This window comes from Neovison vison, chromosome 2, assembly GCF_020171115.1.
Source record: "Neovison vison isolate M4711 chromosome 2, ASM_NN_V1, whole genome shotgun sequence".
Lineage (NCBI taxonomy): Eukaryota > Metazoa > Chordata > Mammalia > Carnivora > Mustelidae > Neogale > Neogale vison.
The window spans coordinates 3,638,491-3,653,541 of record NC_058092.1 but is presented as its reverse complement, the minus strand read 5'-3'; the positions used below and the strand labels follow the sequence as shown (position 1 = coordinate 3,653,541).

The following is a 15,051-nucleotide window of genomic DNA, read 5'->3' as shown; positions in this document are numbered from 1 at the left end:
GGGAGCAGAAAGTGAAAAAAAGGCTAGGATGAACAGAGACTGGTTTCTCTTTGTTTTTTATTTTTATTTTTTTAAGATTTTATTTTTATTTATTAGAGAGAGCACGCACAAGGAGCGTGAGCGGCAGGCAGAGGGAGAGGGAGAGGCAGCCTCCCTGCTGAACAAGGATCCTGATGGTTTGTAAAAACTGGTTTGAAGCCCCCACGTTGTGGGGAGTAAACCAGTTGTGGTGCTTGGGAAGCAAAGGCCGACACTTGGAAGAATGTTGTCCAAAGCAGGGGGCGTCTGAAGTTTTCTGTCTCCTCGAGTCACCCACAGACCTGGAAGCACAGTAGTTGGTGGGACGAGAAAAGGGGTGTGCCCTTTGGGTGGATCCCCCTGGCGTGGATCCACAGCTGCCCTGAGCTTCCTGTGCTGATGGTCCTCAGACGCTGTTGTCCCGGAGTCTGTGCCCAGGAGGGAGGCCCCGTGCTGTAGCCGGTGAGAGCCTTGAGGCCTCTAGGAGCCTGTGCGCTCTGAAGCGCCAGCCCAGACTTTGTGGGCGCTCGAGTGTTCTCCCGGGAGAGGGGCCCCAGAGTCTCTGACGCTCGGAGCGGTCCAGGGCCCATGATCTCGCTGGCCGAGTGTTCTCCCGTTCAGTGTTGAGGAAACCAAGGCAGGGGAGGTTGGTGACTTGGCTGGTTGTGTGGTAAACGGTGGTGAGCTTGGGTGACAATCTGGATTCCCACCTTGGGATCAGGGCTTCTCTGTCCCAGGCTGGTCCAAGAACCGGTGGCCGTGTTTGTGAAAGCCCCCGCCTTGGGGCCCAGCAGGTCGGGGGCTCGGCGAGGCCGTGCAGCGAGCTGTAGCTCGTGAGTGTCGGTTGCGTGAGCGGAGAGTCTCTGAAGTCCCTGGTCCCCTTCTCCCTGTCTGAGCGAAGACAGGAGGGGAGGTCCCTCCGAGAGTCCGTCGTCCCCAGCGGGCAAGGCTCAGCAACTAGGAGGTTGTGCAGTTCGAGCAGGTGCTCCCAGGCTCTGAGCAGCGCTGGGATTTCATGTCTGGTCTCTTTGGCACTGGGTGATGCGGTCTGACCCGGAGCTCGTTGGTCAACCCCCAGCTTGCTTGTCCCCTTCCCTCGGGACCGTGGGCCTCGGGCTGCTCAGACCCAACGGAGGGGGGTGGCCCACCCACTATGCCTGCACCCAAAAGATTATTTTGGGTTGGCATTTTACTTGTCTAGAGCGACTCATAACACCTGAAAAGCAATTGAATAGCTTTAAAATGGTGGTGAGGAACGGCAAACAGCCCTTGTTAGAGGGGACGGAGGAGGGGGCAAGTCGGGGAAACACACGGAGCGCGTCAGTCGGAGGCTAGACATGGGGAGCCGGCGGGGGGCCGGCACGCAGATTCAGCGGGGTGCTCACTTCCCGCAGGGCTGTGGGTGCCTTAGGCTTGGAGGGGCCCGGCCCCACGTTGGGGTGCCCCTTCTCTTCTGCCTGCGCCAGCTTGAGTGCCAGTCCGGGAAGCTTCGTGTGTACGCTTGTGCGCTCACGTGTGCCGTGTGTGGCTTTGTCACCTGAAGAGAATGCGGCCCTCTGCTGCTCCAGTGTCTGTCTGTCTGCTCATACGGCTTCCGTGTCTGTCCAGGGTTTGAGCAGAGGCACCCAGAGGAGTCCGTTCCCCGGGGGCCGGGCTGGTCTGAGACCCCCACCCCAACTTGGGCTGGGGCTTCATGTCAAGCAGGCAGCTCACCAGAGCCCCCGAGTCCTGATCTGAGCACACCCGGGGTCTGAGGACCTGGTGGGACAGCGTCTGGAGAGCTCTGAGTGGTCCCTGAGTCAGGAGGCTCTCTCTGGGGGGGGCTGCATCCTGGATGGGGTGTCAGCGGCCTTTGAGAACCCAGAGAACATCAGCTTCTAGAACACGGACCTTTATTTTCCTCCGGAAAGTCACCTAATGGTGTATTAATTGTCTCTAAGGACCAAGATCAGAATTCCTTTATTTGGGGACGCCTGGGTGGCTCAGTTGGTTAAGCAGCTGCCTTCGGCTCAGGTCATGGTCCCAGGGTCCTGGGATCAAGTCCCGCATCGGGCTCCTTGCTCAGCAGGGAGCCTGCTTCCCCCTCTGCCTCTGCCTGCCTCTCTGTCTGCCTGTGCTCGCTTTCTCTCCATCTCTCTCTCTGATAAATGAATAAAATCTTTAAAAAAAAAAATAATTCCTTTATTTGAAAGGCTGGTAAAGGGGGGACGCTGTGGAGAGCAGCCTGCAGGGTTGCCGTCTTTATGAATGTCTTCGAAGGTACAGGAGAGGGCAAGGTGCCTGCTGAGCTCCTGCCCTGGGTGAGGTGGCTGGAAGCTTGTTGGGTTTGCTTGAAGGAAGTAAATTCTACACCTTAATCTCTTGCTCCCTCTTTGAACCTTCCAGCAGTAAAAAATGTGGTCCAAGCACAGAAGCTGGCCGACGTGGACCGTGAGCTGGCCGCCATGCTGTTCACGCGCGCGCAGCCCGGGAGCAAGGGGCCCCCGGGTGCCAGCCGCGAGGGGGACGCCGTCCGCAGGCGCAAGCTGGAGCGGATGAGGTCCGTGCGCCTTCAGGAGTCCGGAGGAGAGCTCAGCTGCTGGGGGGCCAGCCTGTTGGTGAGGCCCTTGTCCACCTCCCCCAGGCTGTCCCCGCGTAGGGGCCGCGGTCGGGAATGGAAGCGGCCTTGTCCTCTGGCTGTTCTTCTCCGCGTGGCTCCCCCCACCCCCACCCCTGAATCCTCCTTGTGGAATGTAGGGGAGACGGAGCTCTCAGCCACCAAGGGAGGTTTTCCCTGGAGAGTGAGGTACTTGGAGAGTTTTTATAAAAGCTGGTTCTTAGGCTCTAGCCCTGGAGATCCTGTGTCCGGCTGGGCTGCGCACATGTGTGTCCATAACCTGGGCTCTTAAGAAAGTTCTTGAGGGGGTTTTGAGGGGCCCCCATGTTGGGGGTCAGGGCTGTGAATGGGTCGTCAGTGCAAATCAAGGAATTCATTCTGACCAGAAAAATTCCCATTTTTGTCTAAAAATCTAGAGAAGACCCCGTCATAGTTTGCAGCATAGACCTAGGAGATGGGTTCGTGGAGTCAGGAAGCCACAGGGGCCTTGAGAAAGAGCTCTGAGGATCATCCTTTACGTTAAGGCAGGCAGGTGTCTGGAAAGACGTCCCTGCTCGGCCCTCCGTGCTCACAGCGGCTGGGCTCCTGCCCTCCTGTGTGGGGTGTGCCAGAAGATGGGACCAGGCCAGCGAGCATGTCTGGCAGCCCCCCGGCTATGTTGGCTGTCCCCACCGCCCCCGACCCTTCCCCACACCCCCGGCTCAGCAATGAATTTGGATGTCATTAGATTTCTGAATACAAGAAAATGTTCCACTAAATTCTCATGGTTTCCCGGGGCTGGAGGCCTGGAGAATCAATGGTGAAGGACCTGTCGTGGGGACCCGGTGGCCGTCTGTTCCCCCGTCAGCTTCCCCCAGCCTTCCTCAGGAAACGGGTTTGTGAGTTCATGACGACAGCAGGCCGCTTGACAGGAGGTGTGCGGTCGAGGAGCTGAGGCCCAGGCCGGACCTCAGGGCCGGATGCTCCTGCCGTCGGCGGGCCTCGGGCCGGGGGCTGTGCCTGCCTGGGAGGCGGAGAGCAGCGCCGAGCGTGGCCTGCCTCCGTGGTGGGGACGCTGGGCGCCAGGCATGCTGATGGTCTGGGGGCTTCTTGGGGGAGTCCTGAGCACAGAGTGGGGCCAGATGCCTGCGCTGGTGTCCCAGCTGTTGCCGGGACAGTCCCAGCATCCACAGGAGGGTGGCTCCGTTTCCGTGGCATCCGGACGGCAGCCGGCCCCACCGTCTGCTGTTGGTCCGCGTCAGCCGCTGTGTGTGCCAGCGGAGCCCCAGCCGTGGGAAGATCGGGCACCTTCTCCGTGGGCCCCCGGCCGGGGAGAAGGGCTGGCGGGTTCTCTCCTTGTGTGGCGGTTGTCGGAGGCTGCAGGCTGTGCAGCAGCGCTGTCCCCAGGGCCCTTGGCTGGGACTCCGGACCCACCATTCTGTGTTTGAGCAGGTGCCCCGCATGCAGAGCCTGGTACTGACCAGGCAGGCCTGGGGCCCCAGGGACCGGCCCCCACCTCTGCCCTCTGCCCACCCCCTGCAGCCCTCGGGTTGTCCCGCACAATAACAGTTTGGGGCACTAACCCCATTCGTGTACTCATCCCATGCTAAGATGAGCTTTTTTTCCAAAAATCCTGGCAAAAGGCTTGCCAGTCTCATTGCTCTGGTTGGGTGTGGTGCCCACCCTTGACCTGCTCACTGGGCTCTGCCACTTGTGGGGACCCAAGGGCTCCACCGAGTGCCCTCACCCCAGCCTGGCTGACTTTTGAACCGAATGAGCTGTCAGGCAGCGTTGTGGTGGAGAGAGACCAGAGTGTCACATCTGTCACTGGGGACTCTGGTGATGCAGTAGAATGAATGGACCATTCTCTGTGGCCGGGGTGCTTCTGACACGGAGCCCGGAGCTGACGCTCGAGCCCAGCCCCCGGGCAAGGCATCCGGCCGTGGGCCACTGACCCCTGTGCTGGTGAGGGGCAGGTGAGCCTCCAGAGCTGTGTCCAGCCAGTTCGATCCCAAAGGGAAAGGTTGAGGGAAGGCAGGGCTAGGCCTGCCTGGTTCCTGCTCCAGAACTTTCTATCAGAGAAGTCGCCCCATGTCCTGTGGGGCAGAGGGAGGCCAGGGGTGCCAGGCTTCCTGACAGCTTCCTCTGTGGTACAGAACAACACAGGACAGGCAAGGAGAATCCCTCCGCACAACCCCCAGGGTCACGCTTTTCACCCTCTGGTGTGTGGTGAACTGGGGAGCGGCTGCCACTGTGCCCTGCCCCCAGCCTCTCCCCGAGAGCCTGTGGTGGATGGTCCACTGGTGGCCGTCCAGAGTTTGTCCCTGCAGCTGGGGAGTGGGTCAGAATAATGCACTGTCTCAATTCAGGTTTCTCAGCCTAGACTACGCCTGGCCGTCCCGCACTCTACGAAGAAGCTCTCTCGTCTGTGTGGGGAGGCCTCAGATAGGAACACCTCCTGTTCCGGATCCCCAGGGAGAAAGGAAAGGTTCAGCTTCAACCCCCTTGTGAGGGGAAGGCCAAAGTTTGGGATGTTGGAAAGTCAGTATCCAAAGTAATTTAATTTAGAAAACAAATTTGGTCCTTACTTGTTGAGTTGAAATCCAGAGGCGCTCAGACGGCCTCTGCCTTCTGACGGTCGGGCCTCCTCCGCATTCAGAGGTTCTCAGCACGGGGCCCGGCTGCTTCCCCAGCACAGAGCGGCATGGGGCGGGGGGTCTACTAGGTCTTAGATCCTGCTGGGCAGCCTCCACAGTCCTCACTCTTCAGTGTAAGTCCCACGGGAAACACAAGCCAGCCTCCAGCCTCCAGAACACGTGTCGGCCAAGCCGCATGAGTCAGGCCACGGAGCAAGGAGGTGGGGAAGGACCGGTGGCTGAGCCTCACCGAGGCAGCGCGCCAGCCAAGTGGACCGTGGCCTGGCTCGGGTCCGTCAGGCCCCTGTTCACACACGGGGCTCCTGCTATGATGCTGGGGACCTGGTCAGTGAGCCCAGCTCCCATCTTAGTAGCTTTGAGGCTGCGTTTTCCTCTTGTGTTAGAAACCTCTGCTGCTGATTCCAGTGTGACCAGATGCCAGCCTTGAGGCCACTGGGAGAGCTGGCCTCGTGAGTGGTTGTCTTCTCTTGGGAGCACGCGGGGCAGACCCTGCCTCCTACAGGGGAGACCACCGCAGGGCAGAGAGAGGCCAGGAGAGCCGCATAGACCTGTTTTCTGTCCTCTGGACCTGGGGTCGGCCGGTCCCATCCAACTCAGGAGGCTGAGGAAGGGGGTGATGGGGATTCCGGGAAGAATTTGGGGAGTGGGAGAGGTGGCCGAATGGCCCTCGGGAAGGAGAGTAAGCCCAGGACTGTGACCTGGTTTGGCCCCTGTGTCCGCAGGCTCGGCAGAGCGTCCGCGCCCAGCACGCACGCGACCTGCAGGTCATTGCGGCCTACCGGGAGCGGACCAAGGCCGAGAGCATCTCCAGCGCCCTGAGCCTGGCCATCACCACCACACACACCATCCACGTCACGCCCGGCACTGCCGAGTTCTTCGAGTTCGCCCTCAAGAACCCCCACAACGTGCAGCACACCGTGACCATCGACGTGGACAACCCAGAGCTCAGGTGGGTGTGAGCGGCGGCCCCATGAGCGGGTGCCCCTGGGGGGCTCGGGCTCTCCCTGAGATGAAAGCTGAGCCGCTCTCGACCCTCGAGGGGTGTTGGCTTTTGCCCATGGTCCCAAGTGCTGGCTCTCGTGGGCGGGCAGGGGACTCAGCAGGAAGAGCGTCTTTGCCTCAGAGCCGTGTCCCCCTGCCTTGTAGTGTCACCTGGGACCATCTCAGAGCCGTGTCTCCCCATCTTCTAGCATCAGTCCGGACGGTGTCCGAGCCCATTTTTTCCTGCCTTCTAGCATCATCCGGGATAGTCGGGAGTGGAGGTACTTCAAGGACGCGGCTGAGCTGAACACACCGGTGGAGGAGGACATGTTCCATCTCCGAGGGAACCTCGCCCCGCAGATCTTCCTACGTCCGCGGGAGACCGTCCACATCCCCTTCCGATATCAGACCTTCTCTGTGGGGTCGCCAGCCTTGGTGCAGGCGAGTAGGCCTTTCTTCCAGAGCCAGACGGGCTTGTTAGGCACATGGAGAAGTCCCACTTGGCTAAAAATGGGAAGGGGGGCATTCCCACGTGTCTCCCCGTGCTGCTCAGACCGCATAGCCTTCGGAGGTCACCTGCTCCAGTAGCCTCTTGGGTGTGCGTGCACACGGGGGCCTCGGGAAAGGCCGACTGAGTACTCTACCCCTCGGGCACAGAACCTCGCCCTCCCCTCAGAAGAGCTGATGGGCCGGAACTTTGCAGCATTCTGTGTTCTTAGTTAATGTCTGCCCACGTCGTCTGTAGCGTTTGCTTCTCTGCAGGACGCGCAGTCTTGGGGGTTTCCAGTGCCGGTTGTGTGTGGTCCCCGCGGTGCGACGGGTGGGGGCCGTGCGGCGTGCAGGGCCTGCGTTTCATCTTCTTTGCTGAACTTTTGGGCTCAGCTCTGTGGGATCACTTCAGTGGGCTCGAGGCGCCCCCCCGAGCCTCACAGAATCCTGTGGCGGCTCTTTGGATGCGCTTTTGGGCAAGTGGTCATAAGGCCCGTGCAGATGTCAGGCAGAGCCGGCTTGCGTGTCGGGTGGGCCTTCACGGTTCTCGGCCACCCCTGCTCCCTCTTTGGGGGGTGGGGCTGGTTCCTGGCTGTGGCCGGCCACGCTGTGAGAACAGATGAGACCATGGACGGGAGCCCTCCGCCCTGGCAGGAGCCATCCTACAGGTGGAAGGGCCCATCGCCCTCGGACCCCGTCTCGTGACCTGCTGGTGCCGGTTGGTTTCTCACAGGCCTCTGCTGAGCTGAGATCTGAGAAGGGCACGGATGCCGGGTCGCCCCAGAAGTCCAGTGCGATGTCCACTAAGCATGCCAAGGTAAGGGGGCAGGATCCCTCTGACTCCCGACAGCTCCGGGGTCTTGCATTGAGGGCCAGGTGTCCTTTGAGCGGACCCGCTAATGTATCCATGACTCAGCTGTTAGGTCGCTGGGGCCTGGCCCTGTGCCCTTCCTTGAACCTACCGGCATGGGGGTGGTGGTAAGCTGGGCCCGTGGAGGTGACTTTTCCTGTTCTGATGGGGCAGTGACTGCTTCAGGTGACGCTGGTCCAGCCTGCACGTGGGTGTCTGGCCCGGAAGCCTCTCACTGGCCACTGGCACCTTGTAGCCCGTGGTGCTCCGGGTGCTTGCCGCACGCCCTGCGAGGACAGTGTCCCGGCACGCGGCTGCCACACACGGGGGTGAGACGGGCCCCTGTCCCTCGCCCACGGTATCCCCACGTCCCTAGAATCAGTGCGGGCCGTGGGGTTTGCGCAGTCCTGCCTAGAGAGGAGGAGCATCTTGCCTCTAGGATGTCCTGAGGGGGGGCTCAGGACACTTGTTTTTAGGACTTTGTGAGGCTTTTTTTCTGGGCAGATGAATGCCTTTAGAAGAAGTTTGAAAGTAAGAACAAAAGCAAAAGGCTTTGCTCCTCCCCTGCCCCGAGAACAGATTATTTCAGTGAGTCCCGATGGGAAGCCGGCGCCCGACTGCAGGCCTGTGTCCTGCCTCACTGCGGGGGCTGCTTGTGCCCACAGCCCCGCCACGGTGGAAAGTGCTTTATTTTACCTAATGTGGAGGCCCAGCTTTGCCTCGTTTAAGGAATACGTCAGCTGTTCCCGTAGGGCTCTCGGTGGAATCGCAGAGGCTACCACACTCTCCGTCCATGCACTTGGAGTTTGCAGGCAGACCCCAGAAATGGTAGGAGTTAACCCGTGTTAGCTCAGTGCGTGTCCCTGACGGATAAGGACTCGTGGCCTGGCCGTGTGCTGCTGCCCCTGCGCCGGTCAGACCCTCTGAGTCGCCTGCGTCTACCCTGTGCTTCCTTGTCTTCCCACGTCTTCCTTGTCTTTCCAAGCGCTGTTAACTAGGCTAATGGCTCGCGTGTTAACCAGGTCACTGGAAGGGTAAAACCAGAACTCCAGGCTTTCAAGGAGGTAGACTCGGCCAGAATGGCTGCCTGCGCCCCCTGTGCTGGGGAGCAGCGGGCCGAGCTGGACATACTAGGACTCGGTCACAGAGTGGGCAGTCGGCCTGGGACCCCGCCTGGAGGAGGGGGCCGCCTGGCACTGCTGGGGCTGCTCCGCGGAAAATCACATCCTGGATCCAAGCCCCACTGTGGGAGGAGCTGCCGCTGTGGGACAGGGACGGGTCGCTGGCTGAAGCTGACCAGAGCCGGGCTGTCCCCTGTGCTTCTAGGAGCAGCCAGGGGAGCAGAACTGTGGCCAGAGCAGGGGAGGGCAAGGGGGGTGGTGGCTGGGGGCAGAGGCTGGGACAGCCGCTGAACACACACGGGGTCTTGGTGTGTGGGTGCCCTTGTGGCCAGAGCATCAGGGCACAGGTGACAGGGCAGCCACTGTGCTTGCGGAAGCTGCTGTCCCACAAGATGGGGAGAAGCCAGGTGGAACTCTGGCCAGGCCCCACCAAGCGCAGCATGGCGCACGGATCCAAAGGTGGGAAGACCACAAGGACAAGCCAGGACGGTGCCCACAGGGTCTGGAAGGGGCTTCCCCGGGCAGGCATGGCAGGGCACCCGGAGCTCACCGTGGGGCTGGCGGGTCCAGCCCGGCGGGGAATTCCGCCCCTGGTGGCCGTCCTGTTACGATTTAGGACTTCGACAGATTTTTACATATTCTAGCTTTTTGTATGCATACCTCTGAAAGATTTCACGGTAATCGTGTCCTCCCTGTGTGGAACACTTGTCCGGAGGCCCGGGAGCTGTGTTGATGTGGGGAGGCTGCCTCCGGGGTTGGTCTTCCTGCCTGCCCTCGTTCGGGGCCCCGGAGGGCTCGGGGCCAGGCCGAGTTGGGGAATAAAGATATTTGTTCTTTTTTTATTTTTTCTGTTTTAAAGATTTATTTAGTTTTGGGAGAGTGAGAGGGAGCTCGTGTGCACGGGGCTGGGGGGCAGAGAGAGACTCTGAAGCAGACGCTCTGCTGAGCGCGGAGCCTGACGTGGGCTCAGTCTCGCCACCGGAGCCGAGACCAAGCGCTGGATGCGTAACCGACTGGGCCACCCAGGTGCCCCAGCAGCCTTTTTTTTTTTTTTTTTTTTTTGATTTTTAAAAGAGGTTTATATTTTTAGCCTCTTTGGTTTAGGTCCTTTTACCCTCCGGAGTCAAAGAGCTCCAGGGCTCATGGTCCACCACACGCCCGGGGACCTGGTGAGCAGAGCGTCAGCCCCTCCGAGCGGCTTCCCGCACGCGCACAGCAGCGTGCCGGAGCTGGGGTGGCGGCTGGGGGCGTCTGCCGTGGGGGCCGCGGACCTTCCAGCGGGCACTGGGGCGTGCGCCGTGCCGGGAACTAGCAGTGGCGGCGGCCCGTGCGATGAGTGTGTCCCCAGAGCACTTGCACGCGCGGTCCTTCGGCGGCCGTCCCCTCAGTGTGGGCACCTGCAGGCCATGCCCCGTTCTCACTGCCCCTCCCTCCTCGCGGGGGCGAGTGGCCCCTCGGAGCTGTCTGCGGGCCCGCCGGCCGGTCCTGACGCCGGCGCCCGCTGCTGTCCCGGCAGGTGTCGTTCCGGGGCAGCGGCGGCAAGCCCCTCGCCGTGCTCTGCCTCACCGTGGAGACCCAGCCCCACGTGGTGGACCAGGTCTTCCGCTTCTACCACCCGGAGCTCACCTTCCTGAAGAAGGCCATCCGCCTGCCTCCCTGGCACACGCTTCCAGGCAGGTCCCGTCTGCCCCCGCGGCCGTGTTCGCAGGTTCAGCGGGTGGAGGAGGTTTTTCCCTGAGGGTGGTGACAGGCATCCTCGTGTTCTCCCGTGAGGCTCTACGCCGGCCCGTGACCTGCCTGTAAATCTTGCCACCTGCCTCTGTCCTTTCAATGGTGACCTCTTTGCGTCCTCTGAGACGGCAGATGTGCCCTCGGCTGGCTGATTCCTCCTCCTGAAACCCGTGGCCCTGAGGGCCGTGCCCGGAGCAAACTTGGGCCTTCTGCTGCCGAGTCGCTTGTCTGGTTCCGGTCTGGGGCCTCCGGAACACGACGGTGTCTTCAGTGTCGGGCACCTTACTCCACAGTCCCCCATTTACTTTTGGTCACTCCCTTCAGATGAGTCCCCGAGGACACGGCTTACGGCAAGAGTGCCAGTCCTGTGCAGATGGGACTGGGGGAGGGTGGTGTCGCCCCTTTCCTAGTCCGCTGAGGACCTGTGACGGGCCAGGCCTGCCCCAGCCAGCGACGTGACACGCCCAGGCCTGCCGGGAAAGACATTGATTCTGGATATTCCCCACCCCAGGTGCTCCCGTGGGAAGACCCGGTGAGGAACCCCCGGTCCATGTCCGATGTAGCGACCCCAATGTCATCTGTGAGACCCAGAATGTGGTGAGTTCTGCCGAGCCCGTCCCCCTGCCCGTCCCCCTGCCCTTCCCCTGTCATCTGAGCCCCAGGCCTCCCGCAGCCTCTTCCTCGTACCTCTCAGTTGAGTGGGGTCTTCCTAAGGCACTGACGGGCTGCGTTGACATCCCTGGGGGAGATTTATGCAGGAGTGTTCATCTTTTCTGCCAGCAATCAGTTCTTTGATTATCTGAATTTAAATAAAAAAAGGGTTGAAGCAAAGTGAGTGGTAATTAAGCCCCTTATTAATTGTCATTGTGTACAGAATAAGGGCAATAATTGTGTTATGACTGGTTAGGAGACTGGATAAATTCTCCTGCAGAATATAATTATGGAACTCAATGTGAAATCAAGAAGTTAATGATTTTCTTTTCTGCAGTGAAAAAAAAAAAACCAACAGTGAATTCTGACTAGTACCGAAAATTAAACACCTGTTGGGAGGGAGGGAGCCTGGTCCGCGCTGCTTCCGCTTCATGCAGGCTCAGGGGGCTGGGCTTGGAGCGGGGAAGCAGGCGGGCTTCTGAGGGCGCTCCCGTGTCCACCAGAGCCTCGGGGAGCCACGGGACGTGTTCCTGAAGGTGGCTAGTGGTCCAAGCCCAGAGAGCAAAGACTTCTTTGTCACTGTTTATGCGTAAGTCCGTGGACCCAAACCCTGGTGGTCTGGAGGGGTGGGCCGGGGGGGAAGCAGGTGGAGTGTTGGAAGGGCTGGCCCGGCTCTCCCAGCTCCGTACGGGGCTCCTGTCGGGCCTGTGGCCACCGGAGGGGAGACTCCGGGGCTGGCAGGGGCCTCGCAAAGGGCGCCCTCTGATCAGAGCGGCACTGGTGGCCCGAGGGATGTGTGGAGAACCCACTGAAGAGAGAAACTCGAGGCGGCATGTGTCCCAGTGCAGTGTCCGGCTCTGGCCAGGGGAGGTGAGGGTGGGGGTCGTTACCCTTCCGTGCCCGAGACGGTGATCACATCGCCTCCTGCTTCTCCCACTCAGCTGAGATGACCCTGAGATGACCCTGAGATGACCCTGAGATGACCCTGTCCCTTTACCTTTTCCACCAAGTGTCCTGTTCTAGTCCCTTGAAGGAGGATCTTTTAAAACTCAGCCAGGCTGGGGGCTTCGGAATGGGGCCTCTGAGAATGGGGGTAACTGTGCTCAGTGCCTGTCTGGGACCGTGCGGATGAACCCGGGGGACAGCGTTACTGAGCCTCACTTACAGGAGGGGTTGGTATCCTCCTGCGGCTCTAGGCAGCTGGGACGGGGCCCATGAGCTCTGGCCTGCGTGATCTCCAAGCCCACAGACCCTTCGGGGTGCTGCTGTCCCCGGGCGTCACCCCAGACCACCTGGTTTGGGACGGTGGCATGTCTGGCAGAAGCCCACATTGTCATTCGTGCTGGTGTCATGGTGCAAAGTCGAAGTGGCCTTCAGAGTTGGGAAGGTGGCTGCAGGGGTGATGACAGCTGGGCCCCCCGTCTCCTTGGCCCCTGTCCTCCTGGCCACCTTCTCGGCCTCTTCCTGGCCCCTCTGTCGTCTTAGGGCTGTTGTCCTCCCCAGGGCTGGTAACGGCTTCTGTCCCCGCAGGGACCGCTGGCTGGCGACGCCCGTCCAGGTGTGGCAGGTCCACCTCCACTCCTTGCAGCGTGTGGACGTCTCCTGTGTCACAGGCCAGCGGACCCGGCTGTCCCTTGTCCTTCGGGGGACCCAGGCAGTTAGGAGAGTGCAGGCTTTTACCTCGCACCCCCAGGAGCTGAAGGTGGGTCCCTGGGTGCTCTCTGGCCTCTCGCCGTCCGCACCCCACCCTGGGAACGGACGGTATGGGGACTGGCTGCAGCCGGCGTGGGTCCTGAGGACAGGCTCCGGCTCCTCCGGGACTCCTGGCAGAGCTTTCGTACCCGCTGCCTTTTCCTGGATACGCCGCCGCGGGACGACTGATCTGTACACCCCAGAGGCCAGTTTTTAGAATTACTGGAAGGCGAACACTAATAGCAGATCTGGAATTAATTCAGCCGCAGCTGTGCGTCTGGATAACGCGGGCCGTGCGGACTCCTTGCCAGGCGTTGGCGCTGGAGCTCGCTGCGCTCTCCCTCGGCGGGGGCGGCTCTGGTTCTCGGGGCACCGCGGCCACACGGAGGGACGCACACGTGGTGATGCAGACCGAGACGTGCTGCGGCCTGACCGCGTGGCCGGGTCTGCTCTCAGATGTGTCGCTCGGGCCCCTCCTGCCCTCTCGCAGGCCGTGTGGCCCCCCCAACGCCCGAGTCGCTGGGGCTCCCTTGGGGGTCTCTCTGCGGCCTGGGCTGCGGGCGTCGGGGAACCTGCGTGCGGTCTGCACAGTGCCGGCACCGCCCCCCAGCCCGCCTCTCCTGCCGTTCCCAGACGGACCCCAGGGGTGTGTTTGCGCTGCCGCCGCACGCGGTGCAGGACCTGCACGTCGCCGTGAGGCCCCGGAGGGCGGGGAGCCGCTTCATCCACCTTAACCTGGTCGACGTGGACTACCACCAGCTGGTGGCCTCGTGGCTCGTGTGCCTCTCTTGCCGCCCACCTCTCATTTCCAAGGTCAGGAGGGGCACGTGAGGTGGGGGTGTTGGGTCACCTGATGTCACCCGGTCCTGTGACCTGGTCTCAGGTGGGAGTTTCCTCCTCCGCGGCCTGGGGGTAGGGGTGTGGTTGCTTCCGCAGGGTGCGCCCCCTCCGCGGGGGTCTGTCGTGTTTCGGGAGAAGCCCCAGGTCGGGCCGCAGGTGCGGGGCAGGCTCAGCAAGGGCGCCTGCTGCTGCCGCCCCCACAGGCTTTCGAGATCACGCTGGCCGTGGGGGATGGCAGAGGCGCCAACAAGCGCATCACCTACACCAACCCCTACCCCTCCGCGAGGACCTTCCACCTGCACAGCGACCGCCCGGACCTGCTGCAGTTCAGGGAGGACTCCTTCCAGGTGCGGGCGCTGTGCGGGGCGTCCAGGGCTGTGGGGCCGGGCGTTCGGGCTCTGCTGCTCCCGGGAGCTCCAGCCCACATTTGGGGGTGGTCTGGAGAGAGTCCAGTTGGGGCGCAGTGCCGATCTGGCCTGGGGAAGGTACCGGGTGTGGGGGGCCAGGCCCCCCTCTTGAGCTCCTCTGCCTGTGCTTCTGGGGCCCCCACATCTGGGCCCCGTTACAGGGTCCTGCTGGCTCACCTGCCCCGCAGCTGATCCACAGTTTCGTCCGTAAGTGCCCGCGAGTTAGCCTTTTCTCCGTTGTGAATGTTGGGAAGAAAGTACAGCTCGCCACAGTCAGGGGTGGGTGTTACTGCAAAGTGACCCCGGTGTGGGGAGGCAGCTGCGTCTGCTGGTTCAGCTCAGAACAGCAGGTGCCTGCAGTCCCGCGGCCTCGGGCCTCGGGGTCTGGGGCCTCAGCTAAGCTCCTCTGTCCGGGTCTGCGGCTGCGGAGCCTGCGGGAGGAGAGGGCGGGCCGGGGTAGGGCTTGGACTGGATGCTTGCTTCCAGGTTGGGGGAGGGGAGACCTACACCATCGGCCTGCGGTTCGCTCCCCGGGACAGCGCCGGGGAGGAGGAGATCCTGATTTACATCAACGACCACGAGGACAAGAACGAAGAGGCGTTTTGCGTGAAGGTCACCTACCAGTAGGGGAGCCGCCGGCCGTGCTCGCCTGCCCGCCGCTGCGCAGCGACAGACTCGTGCGCGCCAACTCCGGGTCCTCCTCCCCGGCTGACCTGCATGGGCTGCTGGTGAGGGCGGAGGGACCACCCAGCCGTGCGCCGAGGCCGCCGGCGTCCTGGGGTGGGGGGCTCGGTGCTCAGAAGCACGAGGCTCCTCTCCGCTGCACTCGGGCAGGTGTCGCTGCCTGTGACGTGTCGATTTGCTTTATAGTGAGATGTATTTTATGAACCATCTTAGGTGATCAAATTATGTTTTCTTACTGGGTTTTGTACACACATTATTTGCTATGCAATGTTTATATTGGTATTCTTTCATACCTTTTTTTAAGTTGTGTATGAAATACTAAACTTTCACCTGTTTTCTCTATTGATAGTTTCTT

The 15,051-nt window shown here is 61.5% G+C and overlaps 1 protein-coding gene across 1 annotated transcript in view; it reads left to right on the top strand.

Annotated features, from left to right (window-relative positions):
* Positions 1-14,698, top strand: part of NPHP4 (nephrocystin 4) — a 105,713-nt gene extending 91,015 nt beyond the window's left edge. Inside the window, exons 23-33 of the mRNA XM_044237000.1 lie at positions 2,407-2,615; positions 5,973-6,199; positions 6,486-6,672; positions 7,454-7,537; positions 10,208-10,364; positions 10,934-11,019; positions 11,577-11,662; positions 12,604-12,775; positions 13,399-13,578; positions 13,809-13,952; positions 14,499-14,698. Coding sequence (XP_044092935.1) covers positions 2,407-2,615; positions 5,973-6,199; positions 6,486-6,672; positions 7,454-7,537; positions 10,208-10,364; positions 10,934-11,019; positions 11,577-11,662; positions 12,604-12,775; positions 13,399-13,578; positions 13,809-13,952; positions 14,499-14,639 — 1,673 coding nt within the window. The 3' untranslated portion in view covers positions 14,640-14,698. The remainder of the gene's footprint in view (positions 1-2,406; positions 2,616-5,972; positions 6,200-6,485; positions 6,673-7,453; positions 7,538-10,207; positions 10,365-10,933; positions 11,020-11,576; positions 11,663-12,603; positions 12,776-13,398; positions 13,579-13,808; positions 13,953-14,498) is intronic.
* Positions 14,699-15,051: the final 353 nt, after the last annotated feature.